Source organism: Symphalangus syndactylus, chromosome 16, assembly GCF_028878055.3.
Source record: "Symphalangus syndactylus isolate Jambi chromosome 16, NHGRI_mSymSyn1-v2.1_pri, whole genome shotgun sequence".
Lineage (NCBI taxonomy): Eukaryota > Metazoa > Chordata > Mammalia > Primates > Hylobatidae > Symphalangus > Symphalangus syndactylus.
The window spans coordinates 72,517,245-72,537,444 of record NC_072438.2 but is presented as its reverse complement, the minus strand read 5'-3'; the positions used below and the strand labels follow the sequence as shown (position 1 = coordinate 72,537,444).

Sequence of the window (20,200 nt, the reverse complement as noted above, 5' to 3'; positions counted from 1 at the left end):
CAAACCTACGTCTGATTGGTGTACCTGAAAATGATGGGGAGAATGGAACCAAGTTGGAAAACACTCTGCAAGATATTATCCAGGAGAACTTCCCCAATCTAGCAAGGCAGGCCAGCATTCAGATTCAGGAAATACAGAGAACGCCACAAAGATACTCCTCGAGAAGGGCAACTCCAAGACACATAATTGTCAGATTCACCAAAGTTGAAATGAAGGAAAAAATGTTAAGGGCAGCCAGAGAGAAAGGTCGGGTTACCCACAAAGGGAAGCCCATCAGGCTAACAGCTGATCTCTCAGCAGAAACTCTACAAGCCAGAAGAGAGTGGGGGCCGATATTCAGCATTCTTAAAGAAAAGAATTTTCAACCCAGAATTTCCTATCCCGCCAAACTAAGCTTCATAAGTGAAGGAGAAATAAAATACTTTACAGACAAGCAAACGCCGAGTGATTTTGTCACCACCAGGCCTGCCCTAAAAGAGCTCCTGAAGGAAGCACTAAACATGGAAAGGAACAACCGGTACCAGCCACTGCAAAAACATGCCAAATTGTAAAGACCATCGAGGCTAGGAAGAAACTATAGCAACTAACGAGCAAAATAACCAACTAACGTCATAATGACAGGATCAGATTCACACATAACAATATTAACGTTAAATGTAAATGGGATAAATGCTCCAATCAAAAGACACAGACTGGCAAACTGGATAAGGAGTCAGGATCCATCAGTGTGCTGTATTCAGGAAACCCATCTCACGTGCAGAGACACACATAGACTCAAAATAAAGGGATGGAGGAAGATCTATCAAGCAACTGGAAAACAAAAAAAGGCAGGGGTTGCAATCCTAGTCTCCGATAAAATAGACTTTAAACCAACAAAGATCAAAAGAGACAAAGAAGGCCATTACATAATGGTAAAGGGATCAATTCAACAAGAAGAGCTAACTATCCTAAATATATATGCACCCAACACAGGAGCACCCAGATTCATAAAGCAAGTCCTCAGTGACCTACAAAGGGACTTAAACTCCCACACAATAATAATGGGAGATTTTAACACCCCACTGTCAGCATTAGACAGATCAACGAGACAGAAAGTTAACAAGGATATCCAGGAATTGAACTCAGCTCTACATAAAGTGGACCTAATAGACATCTACAGAACTCTCCACCCCAAGTCAACAGAATATACATTTTTTTCAGCACCACACCACACCTATTCCAAAATTGACCACATAGTTGAAAGTAAAGCTCTCCTCAGCAAATGTAAAAGAACAGAAATTATAACAAACTGTCTCTCAGACCACAGTGCAATCAAATTAGAACTCAGGATTAAGAAACTCACTCAAAACCGCTCAACTACATGGAAACTGAACAACCTGCTCCTGAATGACTATTGGGTACATAATGAAATGAAGGCAGAAATAAAGATGTTCTTTGAAACCAACGAGAACAAAGACACAACATACCAGAATCTCTGGGACACATTCAAAGCAGTGTGTAGAGGGAAATTTATAACACTAAATGCCCACAAGAGAAAGCAGGAAAGATCCAAAATTGACACCCTAACATCACAATTAAAAGAACTAGAAAAGCAAGAGCAAACACATTCAAAAGCTAGCAGAAGGCTAGAAATAACTAAAATCAGAGCAGAACTGAAGGAAATAGAGACACAAAAAACCCTTCAAAAAATTAATGAATCCAGGAGCTGGTTATTTGAAAAGATCAACAAAATTGATGGACCGCTAGCAAGACTAATAAAGAAGAAAAGAGAGAAGAATCAAATAGATGCAATAAAAAACGAAAAAGGGGATATCACCACCGATCCCACAGAAATACAATCTACCATCAGAGAATACTACAAACAACTCTATGCAAATAAACTAGAAAATCTAGAAGAAATGGATAAATTCCTCGACAAATACACCCTCCCAAAACTAAACCAGGAAGAAGTTGAATCTCTGAATAGACCAATAACAGGTTCTGAAATTGTGGCAATAATCAATAGCTTACCAACCAAAAAGAGTCCAGGACCTGATGGATTCACAGCTGAATTCTACCAGAGGGACAAGGAGGAACTGGTACCATTCCTTCTGAAACTATTCCAATCGATAGAAAAAGAGGGAATCCTCCCTAACACATTTTATGAAGCCAGCATCGTCCTGATACCAAAACCTGGCAGAGACATAACCAAAAAAGAGAATTTCAGCCCAATATCCTTGATGAACATTGATGCAAAAATCCTCAATAAAATACTGGCAAACCAAATCCAGCAGCACATCAAAAAGCTTATCCACCATAATCAAGTGGGCTTCATCCCTGGGATGCAAGGCTGGTTCAACATACGCAAATCAATAAATGTAATCCAGCATATAAACAGAACCAAAGACAAAACCCACATGATTATCTCAATAGATGCAGAAAAGGCCTTTGACAAAATTCAACAACCCTTCATGCTAAAAACTCTCAATAAATTAGGTATTGATGGGACGTATCTCAAAATAATAAGAGCTATCTACGACAAACCCACAGCCAATATCATACTGAATGGGCAAAAACTGGAAGCATTCCCTCTGAAAACTGGCACAAGACAGGGATGCCCTCTCTCACCGCTCCTATTCAACACAGTGCTGGAAGTTCTGGCCAGAGCAATCAGGCAGGAGAAGGAAATAAAGGGTATTCAATTAGGAAAAAAGGAAGTCAAATTGTCCCTGTTTGCAGATGACATGATTGTATATCTAGAAAACCCCATTGTCTCAGCCCAAAATCTCCTTAAGCTGATTAGCAACTTCAGCAAAGTCTCAGGATACAAAATTAATGTACAAAAATCACAAGCATTCTTGTACACCAATAACAGACAAACAGAGAGCCAAATCATGAGTGAACTCCCATTCACAATTGCTTCAAAGAGAATAAAATACCTAGGAATCCAACTTACAAGGGATGTGAAGGACCTCTTCAAGGAGAACTACAAACCACTGCTCAATGAAATAAAAGAGGATACAAACAAATGGAAGAACATTCCATGCTCATGGGTTGGAAGAATCAATATCGTGAAAATGGCCATACTGCCCAAGGTAATTTATAGATTCAATGCCATCCCCATCAAGCTACCAACGACTTTCTTCACAGAATTGGAAAAAACTACTTTAAAGTTCATATGGAACCAAAAAAGAGCCCGCATCGCCAAGTCAATCCTAAGCCAAAAGAACAAAGCTGGAGGCATCACGCTACCTGACTTTAAACTATACTACAAGGCTACAGTAACCAAAACAGCATGGTACTGGTACCACAACAGAGACATAGATCAATGGAACAGAACAGAGCCCTCAGAAATGATGCCGCATAGCTACAACTATCTGATCTTTGACAAACCTGACAAAAACAAGAAATGGGGAAAGGATTCCCTATTTAATAAATGGTGCTGGGAAAACTGGCTAGCCATATGTAGAAAGCTGCAACTGGATCCCTTCCTTACACCTTATACAAAAATTAATTCAAGATGGATTAAAGACTTATATGTTAGACCTAAAACCATTAAAATCCTACAAGAAAACCTAGGCAATACCATTCAGGACATAGGCGTGGGCAAGGACTTCATGTCTAAAACACCAAAAGCAATGGCAACAAAAGCCAAAATTGACAAATGGGATCTCATTAAACTAAAGAGCTTCTGCACAGCAAAAGAAACTATCATCAGAATGAACAGGCAACCTACAGAATGGGAGAAAATTTTTGCAACCTACTCATCTGACAAAGGGCTAATATCCAGAATCTACAATGAACTGAAACAAATTTACAAGAAAAAAACAAACAACCCCATCAAAAAGTGGGCAGAGGATATGAACAGACACTTCTCAAAAGAAGACATTTATGCAGCCAAAAAACACATGAAGAAATGCTCATCATCACTGGCCATCAGAGAAATGCAAATCAAAACCACAGTGAGATACCATCTCACACCAGTTAGAATGGCCATCATTAAAAAATCAGGAAACAACAGGTGCTGGAGAGGATGTGGAGAAATAGGAACACTTTTACACTGCTGGTGGGACTGTAAACTAGTTCAACCATTGTGGAAGTCAGTGTGGCGATTCCTCAGGGATCTAGAACTAGAAATACCATTTGACCCAGCCATCCCATTACTGGGTATATACCCAAAGGACTATAAATCATGCTGCTATAAAGACACATGCACACGTATGTTTATTGCGGCACTATTCACAATAGCAAAGAGTTGGAACCAACCCAAATGTCCAACAACGATAGACTGGATTAAGAAAATGTGGCACATATACACCATGGAATACTATGCAGCCATAAAAAATGATGAGTTCGTGTCCTTTGTAGGGACATGGATGAAACTGGAAAACATCATTCTCAGTAAACTATCGCAAGGCCAAAAAACCAAACACCGCATGTTCTCACTCATAGGTGGGAATTGAACAATGAGAACTCATGGACACAGGAAGGGGAACATCACACTCCGGGGACTGTTGTGGGGTGGGGGGAGGGGGGTGGGACAGCATTAGGAGATACACCTAATGCTAAATGACGAGTTAATGGGTGCAGGAAATCAACATGGCACATGGATACATATGTAACAAACCTGCACATTGTGCACATGTACCCTAAAACCCTAAAGTATAAAAAAAAAAAAAAAAAATTTAAGCAGAAGATTATACATGCTGCTAGGTCACAGAAAGAAGAGCAGCATTAGATATCCAAATAATCTCAGGAAGTTTTTTGCTGGACAGCGTACATGAAATAAAATTTGACCATTCAAATAAAAAAAAAAAAAAAAAAAGAAATGGCTTTTTGGCTGGGTACTTGCTCCTCGAACACAGGTGGGTTTCTGTTAGTAAGGAAAAGCGAGCAGGATACTCTGCAGGGAACTAGAATTCTCTGCCACAGTCCCCTTCTTTGGTTACTGAGACATACCCTTCTTTCCATTCAAGGCGTAGGCCAAGGGAGGTGGCACCCAAGCCTCATCCACATAGCATTTCCAGACCAGAGCCCCAGACCTCTGGGTGTTATGTGGTCTTCTCCATCAGCGCTAGATAGGGCTCCTTGTGAGCAATCTTTAGTACCCCCAAGATACAATACTGGAAAAGGTATAAAATAACTACAATAAAAACTTCCTGGCTGGGCGCAGTGGCTCATGCCTGTAACGCCAGCACTTTGGGAGGCCGAGGCACCTGAGGTCAGGAGTTTGAGACCAGCCTCGCCAACATAGTGAAACCCTGTCTCTACTAAAAATACAAAACTAGCCGGGTGTGGTGGCGGGCACCTGTAATCCCAGCTACTTGGGAGGCTGAGGCAAGAAAATCACTTGAACCTGGGAGGTGGAGGTTGCAGTGAGCTGAGATTGCACCACTGCATTCCAGCCTGGGCAACAAGAGCGAAACTCCTTTTCCAAACAACAAAAAAAATTCCGTTTATAAAAGAAGAGATGGAAAATACCGTGGTCACTGTCCATAGCTATGACCAAATCCTTCTGGCCAAGAATAGCAAGGGTCCTCACTCTGGCCACCCCTTGCTCTGGTGGAAGGAACTCCTTGTTTATGGCCTTCCATGGTCCTTGCCTCTTACTGGGAGGTCATTTTGTTTGTTTGTTTTTTTGTTTTTTTGAGATGGAGTCTCGCTCTGTCACCAGGCTGGAGTGCAGTGGCACAATCTCGGCTCACTGCAACCTCCACCTCCTGATTCTCCGGCCTCAGCCTCCCGAGTAGCTGGGACTACAGGCACCCGCCACCATGCCCAGCTAATTTTTGTATTTTTAGTAGAGACGGGGTTTCACCATGTTGGCCAGGATGGTCTCAGTCTCTTGACTTCAGGTGATCCTCCCACCTCGGCCTCCCAAAGTGCTGGGATTACAGGCGTGAGCCACTGCTGCCGGCCCCGGGAGGTCATTCTTCATTCACTGTCCACCATGGCCACTTTTGTGATGGGCACAGGAAGGACACCTTTTCTGGGGGCTGAACACTTTTTGAAGCCTTACTTGTTGATGTCAATTGCTGGTGAGAAAGAGAGAGAGGAAGAGTTGCAAGGTTGCTGTAGAGATGTAACCATCCCAGGCTGTTGTGGACCAGGGTTGGAGTTTTTTTTAAGGTATCTAGTCTGTGTGTTTCTGGTCAATTCCTTATGATTTGAATCCTTTACTTTTTAACTTAGAATCCGCACCGATGTCTCTAAATTTTAACTTAACATATGCTACTTAATGTATGCTGCTAAGGACAGTTGAAACAGTGGTTTCTGGTGGGTAATCAGATTTTTGCCAGCAGACTTACAAACTCCAGCTAGTAGGACACCACTTGTCTGCTTCTGATTAAGCTGATTTTTGTAACCCTGCAAGGGTCCATAATGTGGGCTTCCCAGGCAATTTAGATTGCAGACTCAATGTCAAGAGGGCCTTTCTAAGCAAAGTGATAGTTCTCTTTATCTCTGATTGCTTACTGAGTTGGGGAGCTGTAGACTTTGCTGATAGTGAAAAAGCACCTATTGTCCAGGCGCAGTGGCTCACGCCTGTAATCCCAGCACTCGGGAGGCCGAGGCGGGCAGATCACCTGGGTCAGGAGTTCGAGACCAGCCTGACCAACATGGAGAAACCCCATCTCTACTAAAAATACAAAATTAGCCGAGTGTGGTGGCGCGTGCCTATAATCCCAGCTACTCAGGAGGCTAAGGCAAGAGAATTGCTTGAACCCGAGAGGTGGAGGCTGTGGTGAGCCGAGATCGTGCCATTGCACTCTAGCCTGGGCAACAAGAGAGAAACTCCGTCTCAAAAAAAAAAAAAAAAAGGTAAAAAAGAAAAAGCACCTACCAATATTCTAAATTTTTCTTCCCATTTTTCCTAGCTCCACAACCTCAGTCAACCTGTAAATGACTTTGCAACATCCAGCCATAGGCAATTTGACCAGATACTTCACATTGAACAGCTAGGGTCAACACTTTACAGTCCGCAACTTTCAAGTCCTTAACATCTGCTTCCTGACCCCTCCTGCTCATCCAATTCCACATTATAGGTTCTGTTACTTTCAGTTCCCCCACTTCCAGGCACCGAATTCTGTGTTTGGGGTGTAATTCAGATAATTGGTTGGATTGGTAAAATCCACATAACAGCGACTTAACAACACAGGGGTTTATTTTCCCTCTCCTTTCTGCTCTTCCCTAAAGGAATATTGGTGTAACCCTACCCAACAATTTCCACTTTCATCCCATTGGCTAGAATTATGTTGTATAGCTATCCATACCTGCAAGAGAGATTGCATTTTAGTTTAATTCATTGCCACTCTCAACAAAATAAAGGAAGAGAGAATGAATATCAGGTAGAGAGCCACACGCTTCTGACACAAACTACATGTTTATCATATGAGGCCCATCTGTGGCTGAAGAGCAGGGACCACCAGGCTGGGTGCTCGCCTGGGTAAGTCAGGTATAGTTCAGGGGGACAAGGTCATCAGAAGCACGCAGGCAGCAGGCTGATGTACAAGAAGCAAGGCCAAGTCCAGTGGGTCTGGGTTCTAGTCCTGGCTCTGTTACTTATGAACTGTGAGACCTTGGGCAAATTAGTTCGCCACTTTGATTCTATTATTATGGGTTTTTTTGTTTTGTTTTGTTTTGTTTTTTTAGACAGAGGCTCGCTCTGTGGCCCAAGCTGGCGTGCAGTGGCACAATCTCAGCTCACTGCAACCTCTGCCTCCCAAGTTCAAGCAATTCTCATGCCCCAGCCTCCCGAGTAGCTGGGATTACAGGTGCACGCCACCATACCCAGCTAATTTTGTATTTTTAGTAGAGATGAGGTTTCACCATGTTGCCCAGGCTGATCTCGAGTTTCTGACCTCAGGTGATTCAGCTTCCCAAAGTGCTGGGATTACAGGCGTGAGCCACTGTGTCCAGCCTTTGATTCCATTATTTATCTGGGCCAATGAAAGGGGGAATACTAACAGTGTCTCCCTGCAGCACCACTGTAGCAGTTAAATAAGGTAATCCATGGAAGGTGCTTATTTATTTTATTTTATTATTATTATTATTTTTGAGACAGACTCTCACTCTGTCTCGCCCAGGCTGGAGTGCAGTGGTGTGATCTCAGGTCACTGCAGCCTCTACCTCCCCGGTTCAAGCAGTCCTCCTGCCTCAACCTCCCTAGCAGCTGGGATTACAGGTGTGCACCACCACAGCCAGCTAATTTTGTATTTTTAGTAGAGATGGGGTTTCACCACGTTGGCCAGGCTGCTCTCGAACTCCTGACCTCAGGTGATCCACCCACCTTGGCCTCCCAAAGTGCTGGGATTACAGGCGTGAGTCACGGGAGCCCGGCCAAAGGTGCTTATTTAGAACAGTGTCTCACACACAGTTATGCTCAGAAAACATTAGCCAATGTTGGTAAAATAGGGCCAGACATCCTTGTTTTATAAGGTGGTTGTGAGGATTGTGGGGTGGGGGGTGGGGGGACAGAGGAAGAAACCAAGGAAGCCCCCTAGCACTTCCCCCTCATTTCGTCTGTAGCTACGTCTGTCCTTTTTCATCCTTGGGCAGCCAGGCGAGTCTTTACCTCAGGGCCTTTGCACCTGCAGTTCCCTCTGCCTAGAACAACCTTCCCACAGATATTCTTGTGGCTCAGTGTCTCACTTCATTCAGGACTTGTTATCAAGCAAGAGAGGCTGACTGCCCCATGCACTAGAAAAGCTTTATAATGGCCGGATGCAGTGGCTCATGCCTGTAATCCCAGCACTTTGGGAGGCTGAGGCGGGCGAATCACTTGAGATCAGGAGTTCGAGACCAGCCTGACCAACATGACAAAACCCCATCTCTACTAAAAATACAAAAAATTAGCTGGGCATGGTGGCCTGCGCCTGTAAGCACAGCTACTCGGGAGACTGAGGCTGAGAATCGCTTGAACCCGGGAGGCGGAGGTTGCAGTGAGCCGAGATTGCACCGTTGCCCTCCAGCATGGGCAACAGAGTGAAACTGTCTCAAAAACCTTTTAAAAAGCTTTATATTGAAAGTTGAAGGAAACGGGAGGTCTGGAAAGTCCCTTGGGCATGCACAGTTGTCTCTTCATGCTAACTCATGGGTGATGTGTGCAAATTTGGGCGGAGTTAGTATGAAATGTGGTGGAAATTCAGGCTGTGATTTCAGTGTGCTCATTCTGTGCAAACTCCAGGTGGCCATATTAGTTTGAAGCAATTTCAGCCAGTTCTTACAGCTCATGTGCAGGGAGTTTTAGTGTTTCAGCAAGTTGCTTCTTTTTAAAAAAAAATCTGTCATCCTACCAACACAAAAATTTCTGTTATTGGTTTCTTTAATTCTTTGGGGCACAATTTCAGTCTCTCAAATGTCACCTTCTCGCTATCCTCTGACATTACCATAGTTACCATCACAGTACTGTCACCAACTGACGTCATAGTATTTTGCGTTTGTTTAATAATTCACCATCTTCAGAACACAGGCTTCAAGAAGCTTTCTGGGACATTGTTTTGTTCAGGACCCAGCACATGACAGACACTCAATGAACATTTGTTGAATGAATTAATAGTAGATATTTAATCATAGTTGGTTTTTTTTTTTTTTTTTTGAGATGAAGGAGTCTTGCTCTGTTGCCCAGGCTGGTGTGCAGTGGTGCGATCTCGGTTCACTGCAAGCTCCACCTCCCGGGTTCACGCCATTCTCCTGCCTCAGCCTCCCAAGTAGCTGGGACTACAGGCGCCCACCACCACGCCCGGCTAATTTTTTGTATTTTGTTTAGTAGAGATCAGGGGTTACACAATGTTGGCCAGGCTGCTCTTGAACTCCTGACCTCAGGTGATCTGCCCGCCTCGGCCTCCCAAAGTTCTGGGATTATAGGCGTGAACCGCCACGTCCGGCCCATAGTTGGTTTCTTTTTAAAAATTTTTTATTTTTAATTTTTGTGGGTACATAGCAGGTGCTTACAAAGTTGGTTTCCTTTTAAAATGATAGCATTTTCTAAAAGTGAGAAGAGGAACATAAGAAGAGCATAGGAAGATTAGGTGAAGGTCAAAGAACTTGGAATTTAGCAGAGGTCAGAATAGGAGAACGTGTAGAATCCAGGACATCTGGAAGGGAGAGCTAGTACATGACAGCCCGGTGTGAATCTGATTTTAAGGCAAGGTCTAGATAAACCAGAGGATCCTTTTATACCCCCAGCCACGTTAAGGATCTCTGAATTTTGGGTGACCCTAGGCCTATAGGAGATGATTAACTTCAGTTAGTTCATTGGTTCTCAACCCTTTTATTGTCCTCACATCCCTGCCTGGAGAAAAATTAAATTTAACTTCTCTGTAACATGAGAAAATAAATACTAAGGAATAAGATTTTGTCGGTTAGGATTGAGCTTTGGTAGGAGGAGGAGGGTCTGCTAACCGTTATAGCATCTAAGACTTTTTTTGCCTCCTTCAACTAATTTTCACCCCCTTGTGAGTAATGTCACCTACTGAGAATGCATGGCTTAGCTGAGACAGGATCCAAGAAAGTTGGTAGATTTTAACACCATATCAGTAAATTATCTCAGTAACAGAAGCATTTATTTTGAATGCTAAGGCTGTCAGCTTCAAGCGACTCAAAATTAATTTAAATTATCACAGCTATTTGCTTGAGATGGGAATCTAATTGGAGAATTATTTATGATACACAAAAAGGGACTGGGCTGTTGCAGTGAACTTCCATGTCCAAAAATTGTGCTCAATGTTGAGATGGATTGATCTTCAAGATGGGAAGCTTGTAGGCCTTTGCACAAACCAGCCATCCAGGGAGGTCAGTATTTGTAACTACAGATTTCTGTTCTGTATCTTCCCTGAGTCAATGTTTTGCTCACTGGTGTGTTTTATTGGATGTAGTGGAAGAACCACAATTTTCATAGTATTGCAACATCGTCTGTCTTAAGCCCTGAATCATCTCAAATCATCGCAAGTGGATATTGATGCTTCTACTTCCCTTGTTTATAGAAAAATCCCAGGAAAATGGGTTGATAGAATAAAGGACTGGAAGGATTACTGGAAAGCCCTCAATTATAGGTATGGGATTGAAAGGCTGTGTAGCCCATGGACACCTAAAAATAAGACTAAGTGTCTTTGAGGGTGTCTGTGTATCTTCAACAAATTTTCCTCTTCTGAAAACTGCTTCCCTGCCCACCCCCCCCACTTCCCCACCTCCCCACCTCCCCACCCCCCCCCACCCCCCCACTTCCCCACCTCCCCACTTCCCCACCTCCCCACCTCCTTCTAGGGCCTGAGGGTGGGCTCTCAGTGGCCCTGTTGCTATCCTGCGGCCCCACCCTCTTGGCCGACAGTGATTGGACATCAGATCCGAGCTGAGCCAATCAGCTTCTCTCACTTCCAAAGTAGTAATTAACAACTCGAGTTGCAAAGAGTGGAAAACAACTCAAGATAAAGTTTATTTTCATTTAAAGTTTTGTTTAGCTTCATTTTGCTTTACCTTTTTTCTTTCATTTTAAAGTCGTCAAAATTTTACAATGTAATTTATTGTAAGGATCGATGCTGTCTTTCAGGTTAGGGCGAGGGCAGCAATGCAGCCCCGTCCACGATGGCGGAAAGTGAGGACGGGAAAGCTGTGGGGAACCCAGGAGGCGCTCTCTCCCGGTCCTGCGCCTCTGCCCGCCACCGATCAACTTCTGTTTCTTAGCAGGATGACTTTCTTTGCTACTCAATCCACACAGCAGATAGAATCATTCAAAAGTTCGTTAGTTCAAAAGCTATGACTCCTGTCACACGGTAGAAACTGACTCTTTCAGAGGCGCAGTACTGAGGTCTCGGGGAACCCTGATGGTCCCAGCTTGGCTGAGATGTGAAGCTCTGGACAACCCCCACGAAACGGGAGGGGAGGGGCGGGGGAGGTGTTATCGTAGACCTATTACACACTAATTTCCATTTATTTATGTATCTCCCCACTAGACTATGAATTCCTACAGTGCCTTATTGCTGGTATATAACCAGTGCCAAGTTCAAGGACTTGATAAATGTTCGATAAATACTTGATAAATAAATGAGTGCAAACTGACACCAGGAAAACATTTCCTACTACTCTTCAGTTTGGTTTTCCTTAATCAGACTTATTTAAAGAGCATCTTGCCTAAGATATTTACGGGTTTTTTTTTTTTGTTTTTTTTTTTTTTGAGACTGAGTCTGGCTCTGTCGCCCAGGCTGGAGTGCAGCGGCGCGATCTCGGCTCACTGCAAGCTCTGCCTCCCGGGTTGACACCATTCTCCTGCCTCAGCCTCCCGAGTAGCTGGCACTACAGGCGCCTGCCACCACACCTGGCTAATTTTTTTTTGTTTTGTTTTAAATAGAGACGGGGTTTCACCGCGTTAGCCAGGATGGTCTCGATCTCCTGACCTTGTGATCTGCCCGCCTCGGCCTCCCAAAGTGCAGGGATTACAGGCGTGAGCCACTGCGCCCAGCCTGATATTTACTGTTTTTATATGTATGGAGCCATCTCAACTGTGACTAACATCCTAAATCACAGGCTGTTAAAATTGTAATGTAAAGGATCTTTTAAAATGTCTTATAAATTATTAGGAGTCTACGATGTGGTAGGTGCTGTGCTGGAGTAGTGAATATATTGATGAATAAGACAGTTACTAGCCTGGCCAACATGGTGAAGCCCTGTGTGGGATTACAGGCACCTGGGATTATAGGCGCCTGCCACCACACTGAGCTAATTTTTGTATTTTTAGTAGAGATGAGGTTTCACCATGTTGGCCAAACTGGTCTCAAACTCTTAACCTTGCGATCCTCCCGCCTCACCCTCCCATAGTGCTGGGATTACAGGCGTGAGCCACCGCACCCAGCCTTGCATTTAACAACCATGTGATTATATAGATGACATTTGCTAAGCTTTTGATTTATTTGGAACCAATTAATAGCTGGCACTCAAGTTCTTTGGAAACTCAAAGCACGCTATATTGGAAATTTCTTTTTGGTTACTGAGTAATAAGGTCATTTATTATTGACATGGCTTCTGACACCTCTCCCATGCATTATTATTGCTTGTTAAATCACTTCCTGAGAAGGCTGGAGAATGTTTTCCACCTTAGATGGCACGGTTTATATTGACTTTCTGTGGGAGAAAGTGAAGTTCAGAGAAGAGCGTGAAAGGGATCACTTTTCTATGTTTATGGAGAATGGAGGTGAAATTTTTCTTTGGTGGAGAAGGCAAGTTGGCAGTAGAACTGAATTAACCTTTCACTGGGGACCTAATATGTACCAGGCACCATGCAGAATTCAGAAGGAGTGTGAGGCTTTAGCTCTAGTGGGAGCCGCTGGCCCTGCTGTCTGCTGACTGGTGTCACCACTGTATGCAGTGTGTTTAAAAGCAAGGCAAAGAAGCCACCTGTCTTCTCACCCAGGCATTTGGAGAAACATTTCTCTGGAGGGGATGGCTTTTAGGTTGGCCTGAAAATAAGTCAGTTTTAACGATTTACCAAAGGAAATAGAGAGAGGATAGTAAAACCTGGGCTGCAAAGAGCCGGACTTCCCTCTGAATCTACAGGATGGCGAAGTTTGGGAATGGTGTTGCCCTGGAACGGAGGCGAGATCTCTCCATGGTGTTGATCGGCTCTTTCTTCTGTGGGTAGTGTTGTCAGAACAGATTTCTGGAATGGAGAGCCTTTCTGTGTGTACAGCAGGGCTGACCATGGCAAATCAACATAGATTTTCATTTTCTAGGAGTGTAAGATTTTAAATATATGCAGATCCTTCCACAGCCTTCCACGGAGTCTTGTCACACAGCCTCCTGGTTGGGTGTGAGTTTGATGGTATGTTGGTGGGGGTTGTCTTGGCACGAGTCATCTGTTTTCTCTGCTGATCCAGGAAACTTCCTGGAGAAGGCCAGTGTTCCAGAGGCATCTGTCTGAGAGAAGGGAGTGTCCATACAGCATGGAGGTAGCCACACGGGGGAATGGGGAGGCGTTAGGTTCTGGGTTTGTGCTTGGTTCCTGAAAAGTACGCATGGTCCTTCTGTAACACAGGAGGCTATGTTTTCTAGGTGAGAAGGCTCACTGTCGTAACTGGAGCTTTTTGTTTTTTCCTCTTCCTCTCCCAGGTGTGAATGAGCCCAGGGAAGGACACACAGCCACTGCTGGAGGGATCCTCCATTCCTGTGTCATATGCATGGGTCCTGCTGTGAAATGAACCTGGCGGGGACTTGTTAGACACTTCCTTCCTTCCCTCATTGAGCACTCCAGCGCCATTGTTCCACAGTTGTTCTAATTGGGTCCTAGCTTCCTCCTGCCAAGGCAAACAGCATAGTCTTGAGTAGGTGTCCCTAGGCTCATCTGCCAGCCTGAACATGAACACAGGCAAAGCTGATGATGGCCAGGCACCCCAGGGGACGTGGGACCCTGTGGGGTCCGGCCCCCAGGAGCAAGACCTCTTATGATGCTGGTGTCTGGGAGTGAGCACCATGCCAATCACCCAGGACAATGCTGTGCTGCACCTGCCCCTCCTCTACCAGTGGCTGCAGAACAGCCTGCAGGAGGGTGGGGACGGGCCGGAGCAGCGGCTCTGCCAGGCGGCTATCCAGAAGCTGCAGGAGTACATCCAGCTGAACTTTGCTGTGGATGAGAGTACGGTCCCACCTGATCACAGCCCCCCCGAGATGGAGATCTGTACTGTGTACCTCACCAAGGAGCTGGGGGACACAGAGACTGTGGGCCTCAGTTTTGGGAACATCCCTGTTTTCGGGGACTATGGTGAAAAGCGCAGAGGGGGCAAGAAGAGGAAAACCCACCAGGGTCCTGTGCTGGATGTGGGCTGCATCTGGGTGACAGAGCTGAGGAAGAACAGCCCAGCAGGGAAGAGTGGGAAGGTCCGACTGCGAGATGAGATCCTCTCACTGAATGGGCAGCTGATGGTTGGAGTTGATGTCAGTGGGGCCAGGTAAGTAGGGGGAATGCCTGCTGGCACAGGGGCTGGACATGGGAACCCGGTGGTTCCCAGATCTGCAGCTGCAGAGGTTTATGAATCCTGCCAATAATAAGCTGATGGCATAAGAAATGTCTCATTTAAACCCCCTCATCCATTCAACGAGCATTACATGTTCAACTGGAGCACCAAAGGTTGGGTCTTGGATGTGTTTTCATCTGCCTGTCCCATATCACCTTAGTCCCAGCAACCATGAGGCTCCCAGCCTCACAGTCCAGAAGCCCCACCCTGGAAGATCCACTTTGATCTTATCTGAATGCATTGAATACTCTCGAGCATATTTCTGTTTTCTACCCACATGGCCGCCCACCACCACATTAAGTTATTGGACTGTCTTGGTGTTTCCCAGGTGAATCAGGGAACAAGACCCCAAGGGCCCCAAGACCATTCTCAGGTTTAGTGATTAACTAGGACTCACAAACTCAGAAAAGCAGTCATATTTCTAGTTTCAGTTCATTACACCGAAAGGACACAGATAAACATCAGCAAATGTAAAAGACACAGAGAGTAGAGTCCGGGGAGACCAGGCACAAGCTTCCAGTTGTCTCTCCAAGTGGAGTTGTGCAGACGGTGCTTAGTTCTCCCAGCAATGATGTTTGATGCCAACCAGGGACACACACTCGAATCTTGGTGTCCGAGGTTTTTTCTTGGGGGTGGGTCATATAAGCATGGAGTACCTGTGTGGTTGACCTTAGCTACTCTTGTCCAGTCCCTCCAGAGGTCAAACTAATGCCACATGACCCAAGCCTTCCACCACAAGTCACATTCTTAGCATAAACTCTCTGGCAAGGCCAAATACCCCCAGGTATACAAAGAGGCTCCTGTCAAGCAGGATATTCTAAGGGGTTAGATCTTATCTCCCAGGAGCCAGTCCTTTCTTTGGAATGCACATGGTCTCAATACCCCACCCCTGGTGAGTTAACCCTTCACTACACATCAGGGTTTTAATGATAGGTATATAGGAAAGAGACTGGGAAAGAGAATTTGAGGATATTCTGAGTGAGATCCATGAATTTTGTCAAGCTTTCAGGGGCTCCTGGGAGTAAGGCTCCTATGTCACAGAAGGAGAGAATCATGGAGAGAAGGCCACCTTGAGAAACGTAGTGACCTTTGGATGATGGAGACAGCTCATCCAAGGAGACTCTGCAAGGAGAGAACCAGAGCAGAAATACCTTGACCTTAATCTTCATCCTCCCTCCAGTGTCAGAGCCTCCCATCAGTGGAAACCAGCCAGAAGCCAGGGGCAGGGGAGTCCATTGATTTGTCTATTATGTGTCAGTGCCCTGGTGCAAAGTGCAGGGTGGAGAAGAATGGAGATTGGATGTGGAGGGTCAACAAGAAGTCACTGGGCACATACAACATGGTCCAAATTCAAATGATCCAGTACACGGGAAGGACGTAGCACAGAGCTGGCTCTCAGGTGTGAGGATTTATGTGGTAGACACTCTCACCAGTATTTCCTTTGGTTTGCCCCTTCAACTGCAGATGTTTTTAGCCAATGGCTAGGTGCCTGACTGGCCGTTACTGGGAAAAGCCACTCATTTTCAAGGAGGGATGAAATGATTTTATTTGGGATTAGAGATTGTTCTCAGAAAAGGAGCAAGGCTGACCACCACCAGGCTCAAGATGCTGCAAAGAGTTGAAAAGGTGACTCAGATTCCTGGAGGCTGGGTCCAGGGTTAGAAGTGGGGATTACCATGGAGCTGGAGATAGTCCTTTGAAAGTGGTCCCTAAGAGCCCCTACCATTTGCAGCTATCTGGTTGGAAAGAAGCTGATTTGGATAGAGAGGTAGAAGGAAGATCAGGGAGGGGACATCCAGCAGGAGGACGAAGTAGTCAGGAGCTCCAGCTCCAGAGCAGATAACTGGGGCTGCCTCCTTGGGTTCCCTTTACTAGCTGGTTGATCTTGGGAGAATTGTACCTCTTAGCCTCAGATTCCCCATCTGTGAAATGGGAATCATAAGACTATTGATGCCAATAATTAAATGATGAAATAGTACATGTAAAGGGCTTAGCACTATGTCTAGTAAGTAGTATTCTATACGTATTAATATCATCATTACTACCATAATGGAGAGTGTTTGGGAGGTTGCTGAAGTCTTTAGGAGGCAAAGTTTTCTTTCCTAGCCTCTAAAAACCTATCTACCCCTGGGATGAGATGACTTCCGGCTACCAACGGAGGATTCCTTGATGTTTTCATTTACTTGTTGGGGGAGTGATAGGATGATGCCCAGTTTTGCAAAGAAAGAAGATTAAGAAGAATAGAAGGGTGATGGGCCAGGGTCATGACAGAAGGTGGAACATAGAACTAGAATCTTTACTGAAGCTCTGAAGAAGGATCACATGTGGTGTGATGGAGGGAGCAGTGGACTGGGTTTGGGATTCCAGGTTCTCTCCAAGGTCTTCTAGCAAATAGCTTTGAGACCCTGGGTAAGTTTGTTGGGATGGTGGTATTGGGGTAGGAGGGAGGTTCTCTGTAGCTGCCTATGCTAAAATACTAGGGGTGAATCTGTGAAACACTTTTTTATCTATCTGGGCTAGTGTTATTGTTCCAGAAGCCCATAGAGGTTTAGTGGTGTTCCTGGGATGCCACAGTGATAACTGGCAGAGCCGAGGCTCAGGCTCCGTCTCTGACTCCCAGCCGAATGTCCTATTCGGTGCACCACTGCACCACTCCACTTCTGGGCACTCCAAAAGAGATGCTTGGATGGGTGTGGCCTGTTGGTATCTGGACTCAAAAGAGCTGAAGCTGAGGAGCTTAGGAAATAGGAATAGGAGAAAATGTCAGGGAATAGACCAGTGGAATTCGTAATTGTTACAGCTGGCTGTTCCATAACATACCTGAGATTTGTTTTAATCAGGTATGCTAAAAGATGCACACATGGAAATGGCTGTCACGAAGTCTCAGATCTGTAGAAACAGGAGGCACACCACACCACACAGGGCTACACGGGGAAGTGCAGGGGTCAGTGAGGAGGCAGAGAAGAGAGAGGAGAGCATGGCCCAGAGCCTTTATTTTATTTTATTTTTTATTTTTTTGTTACAAACAGCATCTTACTCTTATCACCCAGGCTGGAGTGCAGAGCCACAATCATAGCTCACTGCAGCCTTGAACTCCTGGGCTCGAAGGATCCTCCCACCTTAGCCTCTCTAGTAACTATGTCTACAGGTGTGCACCACTGCATCTGGCTTTTTTTTTTTTTTTTTTTTAAGAGATGGTATATTACTGTGTTGCCCAGGCTGGTCTCAAACTCCTGGCCTCAAGTGATCCTCCCACCTCAGCCTCCAAAAGTGTTAGGATTACAGCTGGGAGCCACTGCACCCAGCTCCATAGGCTTTATTGAGGTTTTCATGGGAAGGAACAGAGGAGGCAGGGTAGGTGGCTGAGTGTGCTTAGGATTGGATAGTTTGAATAATTTCAGTAGGCTCCGGACTATATGGGTGGTCCTTAGTTGTCCAGGTGTCTGGCCCTGGAGTGATTTGAGGCAGGGGAGAATATTGGCTTGGTGTATGAATTTGATAAAGGAGATAATTAGGTATGGCTCTGGGTTGGTTGGTTTGTATGTTAAAGCTCTACTCACAAGGGAGTCCTTTGCTATCTCTAGGAATCAGCTACCCCTGGGAGGGGCAGCCTGTCCACGTTCAAGACTCCAAATGTCAGAGCATCAAGAATACAGAAAATAGGGGCAAGGTAGCTCACGCCTGTAATTTCAGCACTTTGGGAGGCCAAGACAGAAAGATTGCTCAAGCCCAGGGGTTCAAGACCAGCCTGGGCAACATGGCAAGGCCCCATCTCTACAAAAAAAAAAAAAAAAATTTAATTAGCTGGGCATGGTGGTGCACACCTGTAGTCCCAGCTACTCGAGAGGCTGAGGTGGGAGGATTGCTTAAGTCCAGGAGGTTGAGGCTGCAGTAAGCCATGTTTGCACCACTGTACTCCAGCCTGGGCAACATAGCAAGACCCTGCCTCCAAAAAAAAAAAAAGGATACAGAAAATAAGAACATATAATGAAAACGCTGGGCTTCTGGAAACCTTCCACAGCTAAGGAAGTAAAATCTCGTTTAGTGGTCAACAGTCATGACTTTGAAGTTCCTTTCTGTGTTGATGCAGCTGTGTGTGTGCTAGATGATGAAAAGCCAGGTGAAGGAGGGTGTATCCTGAAGCCACTGAGATGTAGTGGTAGCAGAAAGGGAAGGCCAAGACCTATTGCTTGGTCTTCATGAAAGAGAGCTTGAAATTGAATCAAGTACTGAGGCAAGGAATCCTCAAGTCCTGGGCTCCTATTGCCTCATAACAATCAAGGAGTTAACAAGACAGACGAGCTTGATTTGTCACTCCCTAGTTCTCTTGAATAATTGCAAGAAGTACCATTTATTGAGCAGTTTCTACCGTAGAGGAGGTCTCATTTAATAGCGACCACAGTTCCATAAAGGACAGCCTTTGATGAGAAACCTTGGCTGAATATCACTTGCCCACGGTCACCTAAGTAAGAGGCAAAACCAGAATTGAACCCAAGTCCTTCTGGCTCCATTGTCTGTATTCCTAACCACTGCATTGTACTGCCTCAACTTCTGCACCAGATCTGTACTTTGGTCCTTGTGCGACCTGGTGCATTATTTCATGGATGGTTTACATCTTCACAAAATACCTTCTCAGTATAATCACAGACACCAGGGAAGAAAATGACTTATGAAGAACAAACTATAAGATTTCTTTTCTACTTGCCCAAACTGACAGGGAAAACAAGCCCCCTGCCTCCTCTTATACAAGGAAGCCCGGCCAGGCGTGGTGGCTCATGCCTATAATCCCAGCACATTGGGAGGCCGAGGCAGGTTGGTCACCTGAAGTCAGGAGTTTGAGACCAGCCTGGCCAACATGGCAAAACCCTACCTCTACTAAAAATACAAAAAATTAGCCAGGTGTGGTGGTGCATGCCTGTAATCCCAGCTACTGGGGAGGCTTAGGCAGGAGAATCACTTGAACCCAGGAGGTGAATGTTGCAGTGAGCCTAGATTGTGCCACCATTGCACTCCAGCCTGGGCAACAGAGCAAGACTCTGTCTCAAAATAAATAAAATAAAAAGAAGCCCAATTGTAATATAGACTCCTTTTGGCGAACTTAGCTCTAGCCAGAGCTTTAGGACTAGAAGCACTTTGCAATTTAGGTAGTAGGGAGTTGAAAGTGTTTTGAATGTTCTCAAGATGTTCCTTATCACTCTTTGTGACTGACTGTTTCCTTCAGT

General features: G+C 45.1%; 1 protein-coding gene across 3 annotated transcripts in view; it reads left to right on the top strand.

The window, feature by feature from the left end:
• PDZD2 (PDZ domain containing 2) overlaps window positions 1–20,200 on the top strand; it is a 483,697-nt gene that overhangs the window by 151,164 nt on the left and 312,333 nt on the right. For all 3 annotated transcript variants that reach the window (XM_055245678.2, XM_055245675.2, XM_063619887.1), the window contains exon 2: window positions 14,077–14,912. In XM_055245678.2, coding sequence (XP_055101653.1) covers window positions 14,437–14,912 — 476 coding nt within the window. In that variant the 5' untranslated portion in view covers window positions 14,077–14,436. The remainder of the gene's footprint in view (window positions 1–14,076; window positions 14,913–20,200) is intronic.